The following is a 21,768-nucleotide window of genomic DNA, read 5'->3' on the forward strand; positions in this document are numbered from 1 at the left end:
GACCTGGGCCTTGAAGAGTGGGTAGTATTTGGACTTGTGGATGTACGGGGAAGCACAGGGAATTCAGTCAAGTTGAACTGGGTGTGTGAAGGGGAATAGAAATAAGAAACAATGTTAGAAATCAAGTCTGGGGCTGAAATGCCAGACTAAGGAGTTTTGCTTTTGGGCATGGTATGAAAGGGAGTGGATACGAAGGTTATAGAATCGGGAATAAAAATTTGAGTCACAAAGCAATGATTTTCTCTCATTTCCCTTTCAGTTCTTTACTCAATCGTTTGTCACTTAACTCTGAGTTCTTTACAGGCTTGATGATGGAGTTCCTAGGCTACCCACAGATAAGAAGCAAACAAGCCAAGAGGGAGGACAGGTTTAATCTGAAAATAGGCACCCCTGGAGGGAGAGAAGGGCTACATGGCTGCTTGACCTGAAGGCTTCGAGCCTCCATTACTGTACAGTCTAATAACTAAGGGTTCTTTTTTTTTTTGTTTCTGCATGTCGACATTCTTTTAATAACTTTTTTCCTGACTATAAAAGTAATGCATATTCAATAAAAGACATTTGTAAAACAGAACAGCATAGAAAAAAAGCCCATCTGGAGACAGTCACTGCTAACAGTTGGATATTTGCTGTTCTTTGCACATGTGTCCACAGACACATATACATATATATTTACATATTTTAAGCAAAACTTATGTTGTCCAAATATGAAATAGCCTGCTTTTCTCACTCAACAATAGACATATCATGAATATTTCCCAAATCAATACCAGTTTTAATGGCTTCATGGTATTCTCTTAGCCCTTATTTTGGACTTCTGGATTGGTTCTACTTGCTTACTATTAAATATCTTCGTTACATTCATCATAGCCCTTTTCTCTGCTTATTTCTCTAGGGACATATTTCTAGAAGTAGAATTGTTAGAATATCATATGACTACACTTTTTTTTAAGGTTTCTCCTTTCTGAAAGGTTTTACTGTTCACACTCCCACCAGCAGAGAGGAGGTGCCTGTTTCCTTATGCTCGGTATAGCATAAACTTTCGTATTTGTTTTCATTTTTGCTTATCTTTCCCTTTTTCTTGGGAGTTTTTAGGGAACTTTCAGAACCAAGGGACTCAGAAAATCCTGCCTGCCTTGTGGTCCTTGGCTGAGACCTTGGCATTCCCTTTTTGTCTTGGGCAGAGTGGTACCTTAAAGAAGGCCCCGCTCGACTACATGCAATGCTGCTGCCCCGGGGCAGTGAAAAGCACAGCGTGCCTGCCCTGCCCTTGACCATGTGTCAGGAGACCTGTGAGAACCATGAGGCAGCTGTCTGTAACCAGGTGATATTGATTGAGTCTCAGCTCCCGTCTTTGGGGTGAGCAGATGTCCCAGCTGGCCAGGTTCTTAGGGCTAAGAAGGGCAAGAGCCCTCGAGATTGGCTGTTAGACGCTGAGGTGGGGATTAGTCACTCAGCACGGACCCAACTGGGCATGGAGAGATGGAAAGGGAACTTGGAAGGCATTCGCACTTCTTGGGATCTGTAGCCTGTGCAGCCGGGGTATCATCCATCAGGATCCAATCTATGTGTATGTTGATGCCATGTAAACCGATCTGGATGTTTCAGAGAGGAATGAAGAAGTAAAGGACCCACTGAATCCTCCAGAGTGTGTGCACTTCTGGACCAATAGCCTTTATGCAAGTGAGATGTATGTGCTTCACTGTAAACATGAGCTGGGATGTTTTTATTCCAGCCCACCGTCACCATGAGTAAGTGTGATGTGAGCAGCCTGCCTTGGGAGACTGACAGGCTTAACAAGTCCCCTTCACTCCCCTTCAGAGGACAGCCTCAAGGATGGGCCATGGCTAAACCAGCTGCTGCTAAATGTCCTGCCTCTGATGCTGGATGCCCCAGAGAGTTACACTAAGGCAGCCCTAGAGAGTCTTATTTCGGACTAGCCTTGGGACTTGGTTCCTGCAGTAGGAATGATCTCACTTTGTCCTCGTGCTCTGCCAAGTGAAGAAGGAGGGAGTCATGGGCCAACTGGGGGCAGAAAAAGTGAGTACAGTTGCTAGAAGGCTCATGTAGGCAGATGGAAGCAACAAAGTCTTTCTCTACCTGTGCCTCCCTGCACCCTTGTCTCTCAGGACTCCTGTGGGCCACAGGCCCTGCACCGTGCCTGGCTTGCTAGCTTGAGAACACTGCTGATTCACTTTCTGAACACTGGCTACAACGCAGTGTTCATCAACCTCAACCAACAGAGGCTGATGGACCGTACAGGTTTCCCCCGCTATCTCAAAGTAGAGTGTTCCTATGAAACCGTTCATGGGCTGCAATGATGTAAAGCAAAAAAGCAGTTATTTCATAAAAGCGAAAATCCTCTTTGGATTTATTTCACTTAGAGAAAACAGGTACTAATGTAGGTCTTTTGTAAAAGCGGAGTGGCATAAAGTGAACTTTCGGATAGTGGGAGAAACCTGTATCATGACCCTACTTGGTTCTGTTACGTGAGCAAGAAAGAGAAATCTAGTTAGCACTGTCACATTCCCTCTCCTGCTGTCCCACTCATGGGACCCAGAGCTTGAGTGACTTGCCTAAGGTCTCAGGGCTAATGACAGAACCAGGAATTCCAGTTCTCTTGACTTAGCTGCCTAATAAACCAAGTTGCCTTTTCATGGTCATATTTCTTACTAGCATATTGGGGCAGGGTTGGAGAATACTGGCCCACGCTGTTAGGACAGGAGAGAGACAGGCACCCTTGGCCCCTTAGACAGCTGAGATTCAGAGTAACATCCCTGTTAGTGGTTCTGTGAGCATCTCTTAGCCCCGGGGTTTCTAGAATGGTGATCCTGGGTCAGCATAGGGAGTCAGGGCTGCCAAAGGCTGGTTCTAGCCCTTTAATGAGGAAGGATGTTTATCAGAGAATCAACCCTTTCACTGTTCTTTGTACTGTTAAATTAGTGGGAAGAATGTTCTTTCCCAGAAGTTTTATTATAACTAATGATCTTAGTGGCCATATGGAGTCATCATGGCAAGGTCAGCACAGGTCTAGAACCCTCTGTTTAATAGCATAGGAAATGATGTAAAACATCTTAGAAATGTTCTCATTTAAAACTATTAAAGTAAAAAAAATGGTAATGGAAGGGGCGTGTTTCAGTTATCTGGTAAATTCACTTAAATTCTCAGATGTCTTCTCTTGCTGAATAAACAAGGCACGATTGTAATGCTGGCTTTGCCAAGTGCTCCCCTGTGTGTGTGTGTGTGTGTGAGAGGGAGACAGAGAGAGGGAGAGAGAGAGAGAGAGAGAATGAGAGAGAGAGTGAGAGAAGGAGGGAGAGAGAGAGAGGTATAAGAGCATATTATGTGAAAAACATTGAATTCCAGGTTTTTCTTTCCCAGACTATATGGTTCTGGTCTAGAGGGTAGAACATGGTCATTAATGTATTTAAACACACCCACACTCTTGATTCCTTGAGCTTCTCTTCAATATGTCAAATTCATCCTTGCATTCCCTATTGGCTGGCAGTGTCTCGGACAGAGTAAGCACTTGAACCACCTGTGAATTGAAATGTTGAGTTTCAAGTCTTGAGGCCCGGCCACACAAAGCACACTGTTTTGCTGGTGTGGGTACAAAACTTTTTTTTTTTTTAAGGGAATAAGATAATGCCATATTTTGTTTCTATTTTTTTTTTTTACCATGTTTAGAATTTGTTGCCTTTTTATGATTCCAACTGCACATTGGACAGATGTCTTCAGGGACTTCTCTCCAACAACTCCCAGATCCCTTTCCTATGCCAGAACTGATGATTTGGAGACTAACATCTTGTGAATAGCATTTGGCTCATTTTCTCTGAAATGCAGTACTTTGTATTTGCTCACACTGAAGCTCATCTGTTACTTCTTCACTTGAGGGACCTTCCTGCTATTTATGCATTGCCTTAGAGTTTCACTATTTCAAAATGGGCTAAGAATCAGTTTCTCCATCATTTATAAAATTTATTATTTAAAATATATTTCTACTAAATGAACATAGATAGAGCTTACTGTATAATGGGCACTGTTCTAAGTAATTTATAAATATGAACGTATTTACTGAAATTAATCCTGGCCCCGCTTTGGGGGCTCTCACTTTATATTTCATCAACCTCGAGACTGTGGATAGAATTTAGGAAGCATGTGAACTTGGATGAAAATATTACACTTAGTTTTTCACTAACCTTTAACTGAAATACAGCATTTTCTTCCATTACAAATGTAGACAACAAAGTACAGAGGGGTTCACGGTATCTGTGACTTTTTCACCAGTATTTCTTGAAATATTTGTGTTTATCACTACTTCAAAACTACAGGAGTTATTAGGCCAGTCATTACGTATTGCTATTTAATGTGTTAAGGGAGCACATAGGTTACTATATCACAAATGTGTTTTGGTTAACTATTATTATTTCAATATAGTTGGTTTCCTTTGTTTCATGCATTTAAAAATGTTATTCTCATAAAGGATTCATGGACTTCACCAGACTTCCTAGGGGGTCCATGGCACTAAAAATTGTCAAGGACCCCTACTTCCCATTCTCTCAGCCATACTAGGCAGAGGCTGAAGATGAAGTGGCATAGATATTGGGAGGACTCAGGCACCCTGCATTTTAATCCCAGCTCCACCATCCACTTAGTTGTGTAACCTAGGGTATGGCTCCTCATCCTTCTGATGCTTGTTTTCCTTAGCTGCAATAATGGTGAGAGAGCCAGTCATCCACCCCTGCTAGCTCACAGGGTGTTGTGAAGATCAGATGACATAATGTCTGTGTACAGGGTTGCTCCGAAAACACTTTAAAGCGTGATATAAAGTATTTGTTGAGGAATATTAATGAGTTAAGATTGAAGAGGTCTGATGCTCCAGAGGGCTATTAATCAGACCTGGAGTGAATGCAGTTAGGTAGAACACTCTTTAATATGTCCTGCATCCCATTTTCCACCCAAGATCTGAGATCATCTTCATAAGGCTCCGGACTTGGGTCTGATTGCTCACATTTGTGTATAGTCAATTCCTTTTCCTTCCTCCCATTTCCCCAAGTAATGGCTTCATTATGCCTTTGACACCATCCACCCAGATAGAATTTAGGGAAGCTGGGATCCTCAAAGCTTCCCGTCACACTGAAAGAATAGGATGATGTTATGGATCTTGGGATATGGGAGACCATTATAATTGTGGGTTTATTTCTGGGTTTTCTATCCTGTTCTATTGATCCATGCACCTATTTTTGTGCCAGTACCATACTGTTTTGATCACTTTAGCTTTGTAATATAACTCAAAGACTGGAGTTGTGACATCTCCAGCTTTGCTTTTCATTTTCAAAATTGTTTTGACTATTCAGGGCCTTTTGTGGTTCCATACAAATTTTAGGATTTTTTGTTCTAGTTCTGTGAAAAATAGTGTTGGTATTTTGATAGGGATTGTATTAAATGTGTAGGTTGCTCTATTTGTTCTTTCAGTCCATGAGCATGGAATGTCTTTCCATTTCTTTGTGTCACCTTCAATTTCTTTCATCAGTATTTAATAGTTTTCAGAGTACAGGTCTTTCATCTCTTTGGTTAAGTTTATTCCTAGGCATCTTATTATTTTGGTACAATTATAAATGGGATTGCTTTCTTAATTTCTCTTTCTGCTGCTTCATTATTAGTGTATAGAAATGCAACAGACTTCTATGCACTGATTTTGTATCCCAACAGGTCTCATTCTTAAGTTACCCTGTAGCCCTATGGGATTTCTGACACTAGAAAGGTAGCTCTGCTGCCATCAAAGCATTGTTAATATTATTATTAGTTGAATAATAATTATAGCTATTTTTTGAACACTTATTTTGCCAGGCAGGATTAGTACTGGGCACTTTACATTGAGCAAAGCCTTATGAATGACACTTTCAGGGAAATATGCTTAGATTTCCACTTTATAGATGAAAACCAAAGGCTCAGAGAGGTTAAGTGACATTGTTAGAAGGTGACCTTGGGCACCGTGGTATAATAGAAAAAGCATGAATTGAAGCCAGACAGATTTGGGTTCAAATCCTGGGCTTTATCTCCACTATGTACCTTGGGCAAGTAATTTAACCTGTCTGAGCCTATTTTCTCCTCTTACCATATTTCTAATTTCTTAATGTTAGTGAAGCCTTCCACAATGTTCCTCTGTAGCACTTTGTACGTGACTGTGTCATTTAGCAGGCATCCCCACCAGCGTGTAAACTCTTGAAGGAAGAGGTCCTGTTTTGTTCCCCTTTGAATTTCTAAGACCAAGAATTGTACATATCAGGTGCTCTAAATGGCATGTGAATGAATAATGTGGGGCTTATGGTAATACCAATTAGGTTGATATGAAGGATAAATAACGTATTGGAGCAGTAGGAAGTTTTAAGTTTGCGGTTGGACAGACTAAGATTCAAATTTCACCTCTGCCTCTTAGAAACTTAAGCAAGTTACATTACATCTTAGAGTCTCAGATAAAACCTAAGATAATATTACCTACCATTCACAGTTGTAGTAAAAATGAATAAATCTCTCTCTCTCCCTCTCTAGATAGATACATAGAGATACACACACACACACACACACATCACTGGTAAGTAGGAATCACTAATCAATGTTAGCTTTTATTATTAGTGCATATGAATGTAGTTTGTATAGAGTGTTACACAAATACTCATTTAACAAACATTTACTGAGCACCTACAGTGCACCAGGTTTGGGGATGTGACAGTGAACAAATGAGAACCATTCTCTCCTAGAATTTACACTCTGGGACTGGATATGGGGGGGTGCATTGGGGCACAGAGAATAATAATTCAGGTCTCAAGAGTGAGCCATCATTACCACCTTATTCACACCATTGACAGTTGGCCAACACTGAATACTTTTCATGCTGAGCTTTTATGGTCTTGGCTACAGGGTGAAGGATTTAAGTCCAGTGTGTTAAAGCCTACTCTTCTAACTCCTTGAGGGCAAGCACCAGGCATACTCCTTTTGTACTACATAATGCCTGGCAGGGTGCCTGGGCCTGAATAAATGTTTGGAATACCTTCGTACAGCTAGGTTTCCCTTCTCGAGGCCCCGCAACATGATGTAGCTCCACAGTTCTAGGTGTGAACACAAAAGCATTTTTCTTAAAGTGAGGGTAAGGTCATAGCTTATAATTATTTTGGCTGAATCATAATCATAATCATAATCATAACTCTTTATTGTGAACTCATTATGGTCCAGGCACTGGTTGGGCAATTTGCACATACTATCTTGATGACTCTACCACCACTCTCAGACAGGTACTATTTCTCCTTAAATTTACCCATAAGGAAATTGAAGCTCTCACTGTGTCCGTGTAACTTGACACACAGGCAAGAAGTGACTGTAGGCAGCAGGACAGCATAAGAGGTGCTCAGCAGATGGTAGCAATTGTGGTGAATAGTGAATCTGGGTCTATTTGAGAGACTGTCTAAGACAGCTAAGAATCCCAAGGGCTTACCCAGTTCCAGCAGGTGAGTCAAAGGTCTTGTACATCTCTGCTGTATTTTCAAGGGATATAGTTTATCCTGCATTCTATGAAAAACACAGTTTGGGGCCCAATTAAGTAGAACACAGTTAAGTGCTTAGTTTGCTCCAAAAACGATCTCATTTTCACTGAGGACATTTAACAAGCAACTTGGTAATATTAAAGAACCAGAACTAGAGATGTCAGACAGACTAGGAAGAGAGATAAAACAACCATTTGTAAAATTAAAAAATGCTTCTATTCATTATTATCTGGAATCTCTAACTATTGGAGCTCCTAAAAATAACAAAACAGTAATATTTCAAAATTTGGGCAGAATAACAGAACAATTAGAATAAATAGCACTGAGCATTTATAAGGCAAAATAGCTCCATTAATATATTTCTATGATGGATGGAAAGAATTGTGAGATGGCATGTGCTGCAATATGATTATGTAATATAATGCAAATGGATTTTATTTTTACATATTATGACACAACTCTGGACTAGCATAGTAGTCAGGGTTCTCCAAAGATACAGAACCAGTGGGATGTATACACACACACACACACACACACACAGATTTATTGTAAGGAATTGGGTCATGTGATTGTGGGGGCTGGAAAATTTGAAATTTGTGGGGCCAGCCAGCAGTCTGGAAATTCTGGCAGGTGTTAATGCTACAGTCGTGAATCCAAAGGCAATCTGGAGGCACAATTCTCTCTCCTCAGAGGACTTCAGGTCTTTAATGGATTAGATGAGTCCCAGCCACATTATGGAGGACAATCTGCTTCAATTCAAAGTCTACAGTTTCAATGTTAATGATATTTTTTCAAACATACCTTCACAGCAACATCTAGACTGGTGTTTGATTAAGCAATTGGGCACTATAGCCTAGCCAACTTGACACACGAACTTAACCCTCACAACCAGTGTGTTCAAGCAGGCTGGGAGGAGTACACTTGGACTAAATGGGCGGGAATAATAGGAAGAGACCATTTATAGCACAAGTAGATTAAGTGAAGGACAGCAAGGGGCCTGGGTGTAACAGTTGTTGCTTTTAAAATTTGTTGTTTTAAAATGTCATGGTATTTAACTTATTTAAATAAGAAATAATTGATAAGTGGCAAATTTCCCTTGATTTCAGAGATATTATTAAAATAAGGCATTCCAGGACCTCTGAGATTGACAAATCAAAGGCTTCTATAGCGCTGATGACAGGGAGGATGCTTCAGGGAGGAGGCTAGAGTAAAAATAACCCCAGCTCCCTGCTCGTGCCACAGCTGGGTGCTTCAGGGGGAAGCCAGCTTTATGCGTGACTGAGCTGCTGTGGGGCCCTATTTCTAGTTGTCAAGGCGAAGGTTTAGCATCTTCTTTCAACATCCTGGTACTCCAAAGAAGAAATCGAGATGATTCACTAAAGGATTAGAGAGCAAGTAATTCAAAACAGAACACCAAACTGAGGTATAAAAAAGGAATATTTATCTTTGAAAAATACAACTTTGAACACACTACAGACATCTCATTTACAAAGTATTTTCCTGAAATACTCTTCATTGGCTTTGCTTACTTAGTACATTCTTTTATTCTGAATGAAGACTCAAGGGAGGGCATGCTTGTGTTACTATAAACACCAGCAACACCACAGAAGAAAAGATCATCTGTGCCTCAGGATATTAGCCCTAAATCCTCATCCTTTCTCTTTCGTTTCCATCAAGCAGGACTTCCTGACTGGTCCACGTACACTCTGCCATTGCAATCTGCTGGAGGGCACCATAGAACTGGAGGTGCCCACGGCCATCGGCGCTCCAGGAGGAGCTGAGCAATTTGCAGGAAGCCTCACACACCCAGGCTCATTCATTACCAAGAGTTTTCTACTAATACTCATACGAACTGTTTGCAAACATTCAGCTTGAAGTGAACATAGTATTTACAGCGGTACATGGTTTGCAATTCAACACACTGATGGCAGAAGAAAAGGGACCAACAGACTTCGTAAGAAGGCCAGAGGGAAGGCATATTAAAACGAATCCCTTCTGCTAACGTGTGTGTACGTGCATGTGCACATGTGCACACGTGTGTTTTAATTCATAGAAAACTAAACATGCCCTCCTTTAAACGCAGACTATTTATAAGGTGATTCTGAATAGCACATACACATGCCAGTCATACTGGACACTTGCTTTCTGCGAATACATCTAGATGTTTTTAATCTGATATATTAGAGAAAATAACTTCAGAACATTTGTCAACTTTTGGTTCACAGTAATTTTGCAAAAAGCTACAAACCATGCTTTGTCTTTTAAAAGGGGAGCCTGGTCAGGCACCTTCTAGAAGACGCTGTGTTATTCATTTACTGGCTTACTGGGGATTGGAAAGACCACGTCAGTTATGGAGTACCTAGTGCTCCTCTCATTCCTCTCACCAGTAGCAACATTAATGTGAAGAGAAGTTTTGAAACACAAATCACATACAAATCATCAAAACATTTCAATTAACAGTGTTTAAAAAAATACCAAACTCTACAACAGTAGTACAGACACTGAAAACACCCCAAATACTCTTTAGCCTCAGGCCTTTTTCAATATCACTAATAAAAGAGACAAGCCACTGACAGAAAGGGAGCAAGTTACAGCGCTTGAGGGTCTGAGTCCGTGTCTTTTTAGGGCCTGTAGCTTGAGGTGCTGCTCTAGGATCCTTATTTTAACTCAAAAGATATCCCGGGAACGACCTGCAAATTTAAAGCACTTCCCACTTGAAAACCATTGAGAATACAAATCACTTTCTCAGCGCGTCCACCGCACATTCCTCTGCAGGAGCCCAGGCTGTAAGGCCGCGGCATTCAGGTCAGTTTCAGGCCCTCGAAGCCACAGAACTTCCACCTCTTCTCCAGACTGGCTCCGACCCCGGTCATTTCCTGCCTGAAGGTGTGCTGCAGCCGGCCCATGAGACACTCCACGTCGCTGGTGCAGATCTGTGGGCCAGAGAGAGGAGCTCCACTCAGAAGCAGTTCTACCCTGGGCTTCCCCTGTATGGGTTTCATAACTGCTGTGTGTAGGTAATGATTTATTTACAACAAATTCACCTACTCTACGTGTAGAGTTCAATGAATTTTAGTACATTTATACAATTGGGCAACTCTCACCACTCTTTAGTTTTAGAACATTCCATCACCCACAGAAGGTTCCTTCACGCCCCTTTGTAGTCAATCGCTCCTCCCAATCCCTGACTCGGATTTTTTTGCTGTGGTTTTGAATTTTCTGGAAATTTTATATATGTGCGATCATACGATATATGTAGTCTTTTGTGACTAGTTTCTTTCACTTAGCATGACGTTTTGGGGATTGATCACCACCGAGCTTTCTAATGAAAAGAGCTAGTGTCAGTTGTGTGGACAGGCTTGGGTTCATAGCCAGCTGAATGACAGCTGATCGGTGCCGCTGCGCCTGTGTGCAGGCCTACTGAAGCTGCGAAGCCTTTTGGGAGCGGAGGGAGGCAGGGCAGAACTCTTCATACATGCATTGCTTTACAAAGGAAAAATGACAAAAATAAGGAATGCCCTGTATTCCTACTTCTGTGCATCGTCTCCCTCTCCCCACTTCACACACACACACACACACACACACACACACACACACACCATAATAACAAAAATCTGTGGACCCCTTTAGGACTTGTTTCAGGTGGTCATCTTGACATGAGTAGCAACCTTCCTAACTGTGAACCTGGGCACTTGGGCTCGACTGAAGAGCACTAGGGGATCCTGAGAGAAACCCTCAGTCGCTGCCACACTGAATGTTCCTGAAGCTGGAGGGAGGGACCCCCCCCTAGTTCTGTTGGCATCACTGCAGGCTCTTTTTGGGAGGCCCTGTCACTGCTCTGGCAGGAAGCTGCTCAGGACAAAATGGGCTGAGAGTAGAAGTGAGGTCATGCTTTCTTCCTAGAGCTAGTAGTAGACAGTAGCCAGTTAAGTAAAAGATGCACATTGCAGAGTATCATATGGAGTTGAATTCCATTCTAAAAACCATAAACATACAATGTTTACAGATGTATACGTACAATATAGGTGCAGCATGCGTATGGAAAATGGTCTGAAAGAAGATATGCCAAACTGTTAACAGTGATGATCCTGGAAGGGTGGGGCTGGGTCACTTTCACTTTCCCTTCACTGTCTTTCTATCTTGCTTACATTTTTAGCATAAAATGTATTTTTTTTTTTTACAATTTTTGAAAAAAGGGCCAGATCATTTTTACTGACACAAAGTCCAATTTCATACCACTTCAACCTACCACTTGGTCCTGGTGCTCACATTCGATCCCTCCCTTTGCTGCCAAATGGGCTCTTTAATTGTGGAATGGTATCACTTTCCAGAGCTCAATGAGAAGGGCGTGCTGGCTCGAACTAAAACAAATGCCATGAGAAGGATGTCTCACCGCAGCTGGATGCCCACATGGGCAAGTGCCTCTGTTAAGAGGACATATGCTTAAATGGCTTAACATTTTGGACATCCAACTATCAGGAATCTGCATTTCAGTGGCCACATCTCAAGAGCCCCAGGTCCTGTGAAATAGTGAATACAATCCACAAGCACATTTAACTGAATGCAGCTTCTGAAAAAAATCTATCCTGAGTTTGTTTATTCTGAGGAGTCAAGAGTCCTCTCCTGCTTCTCTGAGGCATCCTTGACTTTCTAGGGAACTAATACTTACTCTTGCCCCTGATACTTTGTGAGGTCCCTCATAGAACAGCATCCCAGGAAGGAAGTGACCCATGAGATCAGCTGGGAGTAGAACTTGAGTCCATGTCATAGACTTACTGTTTCCTCTGTTTTGTTTTAGCTCTTGCCTTGATCATTTCAACATAGGTAATGGCAGTGGTGACATTGACGGCTGGAGTAAGACTTCCAGTTTTGAACATTAACATTTACTAATGGCTAAAGGCCCGGTATCAAAGTATGACTGGTGAGAGATAGTGGGTCATTTGCAGCTTAGATAGAAATTAAAAGACAGGAGGAAAATTCTTCTCAGACGTATCTTGGAAGGAGGGTGGCCAACTCATTCAGGTTTGCCCACAACTTCCTGGTTCTGGCACTGGAAGTCGCGAGTCCTAGGAAACCCCTCAATACCAGGCAAACAGAAGCAGACGGTCATCCTACTTGCAAGAGAGAAGCTCTGCACTGCATTGCAGTGAGACTAGGCGAGGGAAATTTCCTTAGAGCGATCACTAACGACTTACTTGTGCTTGAAGAAAGTACCCTCCGTCCCTTTGCATGCCCATTTAGCACCCCACGTACCTTATTATCTAGACGGTGCAAGTAGGAACAGATGTATTCAATGCTTGCTCCAAATGGGTGGACATGAAGAAATGTGGAAATAATCCCTATAGTGACAATACCATGGAGGTTACACTTGAGCATTATATTCTTTGAAATAAGAGCTAACTTACATGTACCACATACTACATACTGGGCACTATTCTAAGTTTATATACATTTTATTCATTTAATCTGTACAACAACCCACTGCATATACTGCCTCTCACTACACTATATCCCCATGTAGAAACACTGGCATTGGAGGAGTCACTTCCATCATTTATGATGGCTAAAGACCATTTGAGTTCTACATTTCACAGCGAATTTAGAATTTTATAATGAATTTGGATCATTCTGGCCTTTTGCAATTCTTCTGCACAGTCTTTAAACTGGACGTGAGCTTCTTATGCATTAATAATGTCTTGCTGTTGTGGTAGAAGTACAAATCAGGTACTTTGCCTGATTCACTTCATGCCTCTCACAAGAGAATCTGCTGATTATATTTGGTTTTATTCTGTGAGTAGCTCTGTAAAGAAAAGCCAAACATTTCATTCACTCAAGTGGTCACTAGCATTTGTTTGTGCTTAGAGCTCTAAATCTCTTCAAGTAACACATTTTTTTTTATAGAACTTTACAGCCTCTGGGAATGTGCACAATTTTTACTGAGTTTAACTATGGGGTGATTGGCAGCTATACATACTGCCTTGATTGTTCTGGACATCAGGTTAATTGTTCTAATACTTCTTTCTCTGGCAACACGTAGATCTTAAATTGTTCAAAGGCCTATTATTTCTTTCTTTAGATTTTTTTGAATTCCTCTCCTTTCATAAGATCTTAAGTACATCAAATAGACCCAGAATTGAATTTGCCGAGAACAGCCAGGAAATAAAAGCTAAATTTGATTTGGTTTATAGACTACAACTTGTCTATTCCTTCAAGTGACTGATAAAGAATATCACCAGTTTGAGTTGTAGCTTGAAGTTCAAATCAGTTCTTTGTGAAAATCCTCCAAATATCAGAGGGCAAGGAGGTGGGCTGGGGGATCCGGGAGGAGCTGATGGTAGAGTTCAAAATCTGTTCGAAATGGATGCTATTACTTATAACACTATGTGATTCTTAAATGACGAAGTAAATTGAATTGCTATACACTGACTCAAGCTGAGGAACTTAAATTCTAAAGAAGACAGTTCATGTCCAAAGGAATTCTAGGTGCTACGGCCAAGATAGGCTATCTGTCAAATGCTGAGAAATAACTCCTTAGGTTTCAAAACACTAAGCAGTTTCTGTGGGTTCACACCCGAAGAACCAATTTAAAAAATAGATTTTCCTTTCTCTCTGTCAGCCCAAGACTACATTCTTTAAAAAACAAAATAAGAAACACTTATCTTAAGAATTTTTGTTTCTAAAACTATCCATTCACAGAGGCTTCCTTCTACCCCCAGCTCTTCTCTGACAGGTCTCCCTGTTGCCATGCCAATTTGTTAAAGAACTTTGAGTTGTAAAATGGAAATAAGTTGTCACTTTTCTTTAAGACTCAATGGCAAATCCCCTTGTGCATCTTTATTAACATATCAAAGTGTTAAATCTGACTACAATATCCATTACCAAAGAAGGCAGATAAATCTTCAAAATATGCAGAAGCCAATCAGTGTGGAGAACTTCTGAGATTGGGGTGGGGCTGCTGTGGGGTTCAGCTTCCTAGAAGGCAGCTGGGATTATCTGTTGAGGCCCAGTATCAGCCCCTTGGAAATGACAGAATATTTTAGGACCTCAATCTGCCACTATTCTCCAAATGGAATATCAAGTCAACAAACATTTGTGCAGAATACTGTAAGTGCAAAACGGTTCTCATTTTACTGAGGGCTTCCTATGGGCTGCACACTGTGCTAAGGGATTCAGATGAATTATCTTATTTAATACTTGCAGCTGCCCTTTGAGACAGGTAATATCATTCTGCCCATTGTGCAGATGGAGGAACTGAAGCTCAGGAAGGAAATGGCAGAGTCAAACGGGAAACCAGGTTTGTCTGACTTCTCAACCATGTGTTCTACCTTGCCTCTCTGGATGATTTTTATATAATGAGAGCAATTCTAGCATTTACCTCGTCTGAGCCCACCAGTGTCACACACCACAGACAGCCTCCTGAGTTATCTGCCAGTAACCTGGAAAAACATTTCAGAGAGGCATACACTTCCTCTGGAGGCTCATCTGGGAAAGCTCTCTGCCCAACAGTGTCCGCACTATAACCTTGAGTGAGAGGGCTCCGCTAGCCTCACATAGAGATTTTAAAAATGTACAGCGTGTTTCTCCAGCAGACCCTCTCCTGTGCTTACAACCACACATTTGATGTGGCAGCAACCACAGGAGCTAGAGGAGAATTGGGAGCTGCTGTTACCATTTCTATGAAGTCTATACCTATTCGTGCATTGTCATGCTACATAAATGCCTGGCGGGTATATTCATCTTAGGTGAAACCCTTTCCCCCTCCACCATAGTCAATACATTATATGTGCGTGTTCCTTACCCACGAGCAGTGCTTCACGTTCAGATTTGATAGGGCTGCTGTTCAGGGTCTTCTCAAGAGGGTAGTCACTGTCCTGGCTCGATGTACACAGTCTAGTAGCACAGCTTTCCTGTGGGAATAATATGCTTCCTGGGTCAGTTCACCTTACTGCGTAACAGACTTGGATTCAATTACACAACAGGGAACTTTTTAACGTAGTACCCCAAAAGCAATACTGTACAATTTTGATGACTGAATGGGAGAGAAAATAGCATTAATTTATGCAAAAGTATCACAGATCATCCCAAACTTCTTTATATGGCTCCAAAACACAGAAAAATTTAGACATTCATCTTTGCCAGGTTTTTTTTTCTCCCCCCACCTTCATCATTCTTGACTCTATAGAGGTAATCTGGGGAACCAGACCCAACATTTACTGCCTACTAGGTGCCAGGCACTGTTAGGTATGTGTTATCTCCATTCTACAAATGAGGAAAGTGAGGCTCAGGTAAATTAGGTAAATTGTCTTAGCCTTAGATCACATTTCTTTTTTTAATCTTTATTTTTTTTTATTTTTTTATTTTTTAAGATTTTATTTGAGAGCATGAGAGGGAGGAGGGTCAGAGAGAGAAGCAGACTCCCTGCCGAGCAGGGAGCCCGATGCGGGACTCGATCCCGGGACTCCAGGATCATGACCTGAGCCGAAGGCAGTCGCTTAACCAACTGAGCCACCCAGGCGCCCCTAGATCACATTTCTATGATGTGGTAGAGCCTAGATTTCACACCAGGTCATCCACTGCCAAAAGGATTGTTCAATTTTAGGTCCACACTCTGCTAAAGGCAGGTCCCATCTCTGAGTGCAGAATCTACAATGTAGCTAATCTACTCCCAAATAATCAACTGTTGGCTTTTGAACTAAAAATTAGAGCTTCCATTTATTGACTATCAGCTCTTTCTTCTCCCTGATAAGGACATTATCAGGATATTCCTGACTTCATATCAAGAAATGACCATGACCAAAATACTACTCAGTGGCCTTCTTTGTTGTTGAAAGTTCTCTCTTTCTGAGCATAGCAGGTATGTTTCGTAAGAGATACTCAGGTGAAATTCATGACCGGCAATCAAACTGAAAAATACGTCCAGACCTTCCATGGATCTTTCTTTCTCTCTTTGGGCACTGAGAACATCTTTTCTGTATTACAAATGTGAAGGAAGAGTCTTGAAAAGAAGGAATAAAGGGATCACTGCTTCCAGTCTTAATGCTATTAGAAAAGAAAATGCCGGGGCACCTGGGTGGCTCAGTCGGTTGAGCGTCTGCCTTCGGCTCAGGTCGTGATCTCAGGGTCCTGGGATCGAGCCCTGCATCAGGCTCCTTGCTCAGTGGGGAGCCTGCTTCTCCCTCTCCCACCCCCCTGCTTGTGTTCCCTCTCTCGCTGTGTCTCTCTCTGTCAAATAAGTAATAAAATCTTTAAAAAAAAAAAAAAAAAGAAAAGAAAAGAAAATGCCGGGGAAATGCTCCTGGCAGGGGCAGATCATGGCTGATTCAAATGCTTTGTCACTCTTCCCTTCCGCAAGCCCTCAGCACAGACAGGTGTCCTGTTTTCTTTAAAGATGCCTTTAAAGCTTCCAGGATGTTGCCCTGAATGAAATGAATGGTCTATGCTGCAAGACATGTTGTTTTGTGGATTTACAGGCGTCCTGGCTATAGTCAGAAGGGAAGCCTTTCTTGATGACCTACTCAATCTTTGGCCTTTAGAATCCAATCCAGGCAGTAACCATCATGCCAAGTTTGATTCAAAATACTGGCTCACTTCTAAGCCATGGGTTGTACATCTCCTTCTAACGTCCTTAAAACATTAAATGATCCAGTAAGCCATTTCTTAAGTGTGAGAGTTTAACAGATTGGGGTTGACTCAAGATGGAAAGGCATCCTGAGAAGTTTTAGCCATCTTGAATAGAAATGTAGCCTTACTGAAACCTGACTTCAGTTTTATTATAGCTGGCATTTAAAAAATTAGAAGGCATATTGAAGAGATGTTTATCACCTTGAATTTTACTGGCAGATTCAAAGAGCTAGCTCTTTCTGCAGTAAGACAGACAGAAGTCACATTGTTATATTGCAAAACACTGACAATAACTCACACTACAGTTTACTGTCAAGAAACCCAAACAAAAACAAAAGAGATCTCTCCTCACCAAAACTTATTGCCTTCCTTTCAACCTGGAATTATTTTTGGAGTCTAACATAATGGTACTTTGCTTCCTAACCTAATTGTGTCAGGCTGAAATATTTGGTCACAAATCAGATTCTCAGAGAATATCAGTTTATAATGAACTGTCATGACTTTTTCTGAAAGAAGCTTTGCTTACAGTAACAGGAAAAAAACATTCTGACTCACATTTTCCTGATTATCAGTTGGCTCTCCTTCCTTATCCTCTTTAGCTGCCACTTCATGGTATATTCAGGTTCAGCATGAAAAACAGACTAAGGCACAATACATTAAGTTTCTTCTGTGCCATTTGATCTCGTGCTTCTTTCAATGAAATTTAAAGTGCCAAAAATGCCCTTACACTAAAAATGCCCTTAAATTAATTTGTGATGTCAATCCTAAAGAATGATTCTAAGCATAACGTCATTAGCATAACCTCATGTCTATTGCATTTTACGCAAGAAGCAAAACAGCTATATAGCAGCTCTGAGACATTTTATTTTATTTTTTTTAAAGATTTTATTTATTTATTTGAGAGAGAGGATGAGAGGAGAAAGAGAGCACATGAGAGGGGGGAGGGTCAGAGGGAAAAGCAGACTCCCTGCCGAGCAGGGAGCCCGATGCGGGACTCGATCCAGGGACTCCAGGATCATGACCTGAGCCGAAGGCAGTCGCTTAACCAACTGAGCCACCCAGGTGCCCAGCTCTGAGACATTTTAGCAGCTCTGAAAGTATAGGGAAATTCCTGCTACACAGAGCAGCTTTGGCACTTTTCAATTAAATGCTTGATAAATGAATTTCTCTGGGATTGTGCTCATTTCTTTAATAGCACCCACAAAAGTGGAAAGTGAGCTGATTTTATGAAGTGGAAGAATTAAAAGCATATTGCAAATGGCCTCCAGAAGAAAACACTTTCAATCATTTGTTTCAACTACACCAAGGCTGCCAGTTCTTAATGGCACTCTGGGGGAAGTCACTATGCTGGTAAACACACCCAGGGCCTGTATGCATTGCATCTTCCTGAGCTGAGTGCCAGAGATAAAGAGCCCGGGCTCTTGTGTAACGATAGCATTGTTGATTTCTGGCTCTTGGTCTGAGCTCTTAGTCTTTTCCTTCCAAGACATTAAAATCAGGCAGTTACAGGGTGCTGGGTGGCTCAGATGGTTAAGCATCTGCCTTCGGCTCGGGTCATGATCCCAGAGTCCTGGGATCGAGTCCCACATCGGGCTCCCGGCTCAGCGGGGAGCCTGCTTCTCCCTCTGGCCCTCTCCCCTCTCATGCTGTTTCTCTCTCGCTCGCTCTCTAAAACATAAATAAAATCTTTAAAAAATAAATCAGGCAGTTACAGTCAATGGGTCTTCCTTTTCAGAGGATTGCTTCAGTTGAATGTTCAGGCATACAGACGATTAGGGAGGTACGGCTGGGAGACACCATCGGTAGACTTTACATACCTTAAGTAGACTGGGCACCTGATTCATGCTTGTGACTCATTAACCTATCCAGATGTTAGGAGACTCCCTAAGAGGCCCTCACTGGTGGCTCTTATTGCTGCAAAGTCCCATCTTGCCCTTCCATGCTGCAATCATCAAGCATTAGAATATTCTTTCTTTTTATTTACTTTCCACACGTTTTCTCCCCTTTGGGTTTTGGCGATTTCACCTGCAGCTGCTCATTATTACACTAGATGGAGTGTCTGCAAAGAAATGCCCATGTTCTGGTTGTATTTGTGTTTCTTCCTTTAATGAAACGCTTTATTAAGGGTACTCTGTGTCACCCGCATTTTCTTTCTTTTTTTTTCACCTGCATTTTCTATGTTGCTACTTGCTTGGCAAGATGAAGCCGGAATGAGGTGTACACGCTGGTCTTCTCCAAGAGGGAAAGACTGAGGAATTTTAGGGATGGACTAACTTGGTATTCATTGAAAAGTACACTCTCCAGAATCCTTAGATATGCCAAGGATTCACATCTAAAGGCAGAGCCCCTGATTCAAGAATTACCCCAGAGAGGGGGCTTTTAATCCCCATTCAGCCAAGCATTCCACGGTGATTCCTACTGCAGGAACTTGCAGGGCATTTTCACTGCCACTGCACAGGGTGGGGGGAAGGGCAAGGGTTCACAGAGGACTGATGTACCTTTTCTTTAAGACTTTCCAACATTTTTTCCACCTGCAACTTGTCATCCTTGACTTTTTCAAGTTCAGCTTCTTTCCTTTTGTATTCCTCTTGGACTTTGAGTAGATGCTACAAGACAGACCAAAGACAATCAAGTCTTGAGGAGCCACAATTCATTTAAAAACCCTGGCTGAAGTTGGACAGTAGGCTGGCCTCCCTCACTTTCTCCCAGCCCACACAATCATTTCTCCATGCAGAGATACCAAAGGGAAAATCAAGGTACTTTTTCACTTAAAGTTATTTTATCTAGTTCTTAAGAACTTCCTTAGGATTTGTTCATATTTTAGAAAGCATCTGAGAAATTAACTGATCTAATCACTTAACTTTTCTATTCCAGCCAGGGGTAAGGATAGGGTATAGTGTTAATCCCATGTGGACAATATCTTGATTGCTGCATACAACTTAATGTTGTAAAGCATTCTTTCAAATAGCCATTTTCCAAGCCAAGTTCAATTTCTGTGAGGAAAACATTTCACAGATGTTTGTTTCCACATCAGTAGGCAAGGAACTGGATTCATCATCATTAACGATTACAAAAATATTACTTATTTAGCATCTAACATGTGTCACACATTGTGGATAAGGTTTTGTATGTGTGATCTCATATAAACCTCAAGTAACCCTATGATACATAATCCTGAGGATTACAGAGGTTTAGTGCTTTGCCTTAGGCCATTCAGATAGTAAGTGGCAGAGCTGGGATTTAAACCCAGGTTGGGTCAACACCATAGTCCATGCTCTTAACCACTATGTTAGACTATACTTCTTTTTGGGATAAGATGGGAGAACCTTTATCTTGTTTACAAGGCTATTTTTCAATAAAAAGTAATCAAAATGAGCAAAATTAATTTATCGGGATGTAGAGACCTAATTTTCTCAGAGGTCTCTGAAGTGATGAAATGAAGAAAAAAAAGTTCCTCATCTTTAAATTGTATTTCAGTAGCAGAACTGTCCTTCTGTGGAATGGTTTCAAAATCAAGGTAAGAGAGAAAAGCAACAAAAAATGTTTCCAAAGTTTTGCTTTTCAGAGGCTTGCAAAAGACCATTGGAAGAGCTAAAAGACACACAACACAACATATGTTGTCAAAATTCTTTGAAGTCTAGCTGAAGAGATGCATTTTTTTGGTGGAAAGATCTCAGATATAACTTACATGTTCTAATTAAATTCCATAGTGACAGTAAAAGGAAGGTAAGCATTACTTCACACATTGTGCTAATAGGAAAGGTGAAATATCAATGTGATATTGCTTGTTACACAGACAGACAGTGGTAGCAGAAGTAATAGGAACACAGGGCTCTTAGTGCCAGAAGGGACTCCTTGTTCACAATTTGTGATTTCTAGCCAACAATAAGCTTTGCCCTAGATAATTCCAAGGCATACAATTAAAAAAATTATTGCTCAATTTAAATTGTAAGGAAAATGGCTGGTCATCTGGCAAGACAGAAGAGGATAGTACCCTTACTCAAAAATACTACTCCTTTATTATGATGAGAACAGATGGTGATATCTTTTTCTTTTAAATTGTAGGCTCACTGTGGTGATGGTTACATAAAACATCTAGACATTGAACATCTAATACACACTGTTGTATTTGAATGCAATTACAGTTGGATGCACTTATTTACTTTACTTTTTATACTTGGAATAACGTGCAGGTAAACTCATTCACATAAATGACTCTGAAAACAACACAAAATAAAAGCAAATTGATATTATGTGCCCAAAGCATTGATACTGAAAAAGCAAGGGTAGGATTCCTGCCATTTCTCCTAACAGGCTGTACGGTCCAGCACTGGATCAAGTAGATACTACTTTGTCATATCTAAGTAAGTGAGGTTCTTCATAAAGACCCCGAGGCCCTGTCCAGATCCCAAAGCACCTTCTGAAGCAGAAAGAAAAGATTAGATTATGTTCGGTGTAGTTTTACTGTCAAGTATTTTTCACTGAATGTACATCCTTTGAAAACTGTTACCTCTGTATTGGCCAGAATATTTCATTAACCATAACATAATCCCTTCCTAGTCTATGCCAGAGAACAGAATATCAAGAAAATAAGAGGTTTGCTATTCTC

At 41.2% G+C, this 21,768-nt stretch overlaps 1 protein-coding gene across 10 annotated transcripts in view; it reads right to left on the reverse strand.

The window, feature by feature from the left end:
* Positions 1 to 8,957: 8,957 nt before the first annotated feature.
* The window catches only part of ENOX2 (ecto-NOX disulfide-thiol exchanger 2), a 299,288-nt gene continuing 286,477 nt past the window's right edge, over positions 8,958 to 21,768 (reverse strand). For 9 of the 10 annotated variants that reach the window (XM_035008700.1, XM_035008684.1, XM_035008692.1 and 6 more), the window contains 4 exons: positions 19,658 to 19,765; positions 15,337 to 15,445; positions 12,792 to 12,877; positions 8,958 to 10,471 (listed from right to left, as the gene is read on the reverse strand). In XM_035008700.1, the coding sequence (XP_034864591.1) occupies positions 10,340 to 10,471; positions 12,792 to 12,877; positions 15,337 to 15,445; positions 19,658 to 19,765 (435 nt within the window). In that variant the 3' untranslated portion in view covers positions 8,958 to 10,339. Of the gene's footprint in view, positions 10,472 to 12,791; positions 12,878 to 14,236; positions 14,555 to 15,336; positions 15,446 to 19,657; positions 19,766 to 21,768 lie in introns of those variants that run through there. The other variant, XM_035008673.1, reaches the window with a different exon arrangement.

Source organism: Mirounga leonina, unplaced genomic scaffold (assembly GCF_011800145.1).
Source record: "Mirounga leonina isolate KUSES-001 unplaced genomic scaffold, KU_Mleo_1.0 Mir_101664, whole genome shotgun sequence".
NCBI lineage: Eukaryota > Metazoa > Chordata > Mammalia > Carnivora > Phocidae > Mirounga > Mirounga leonina.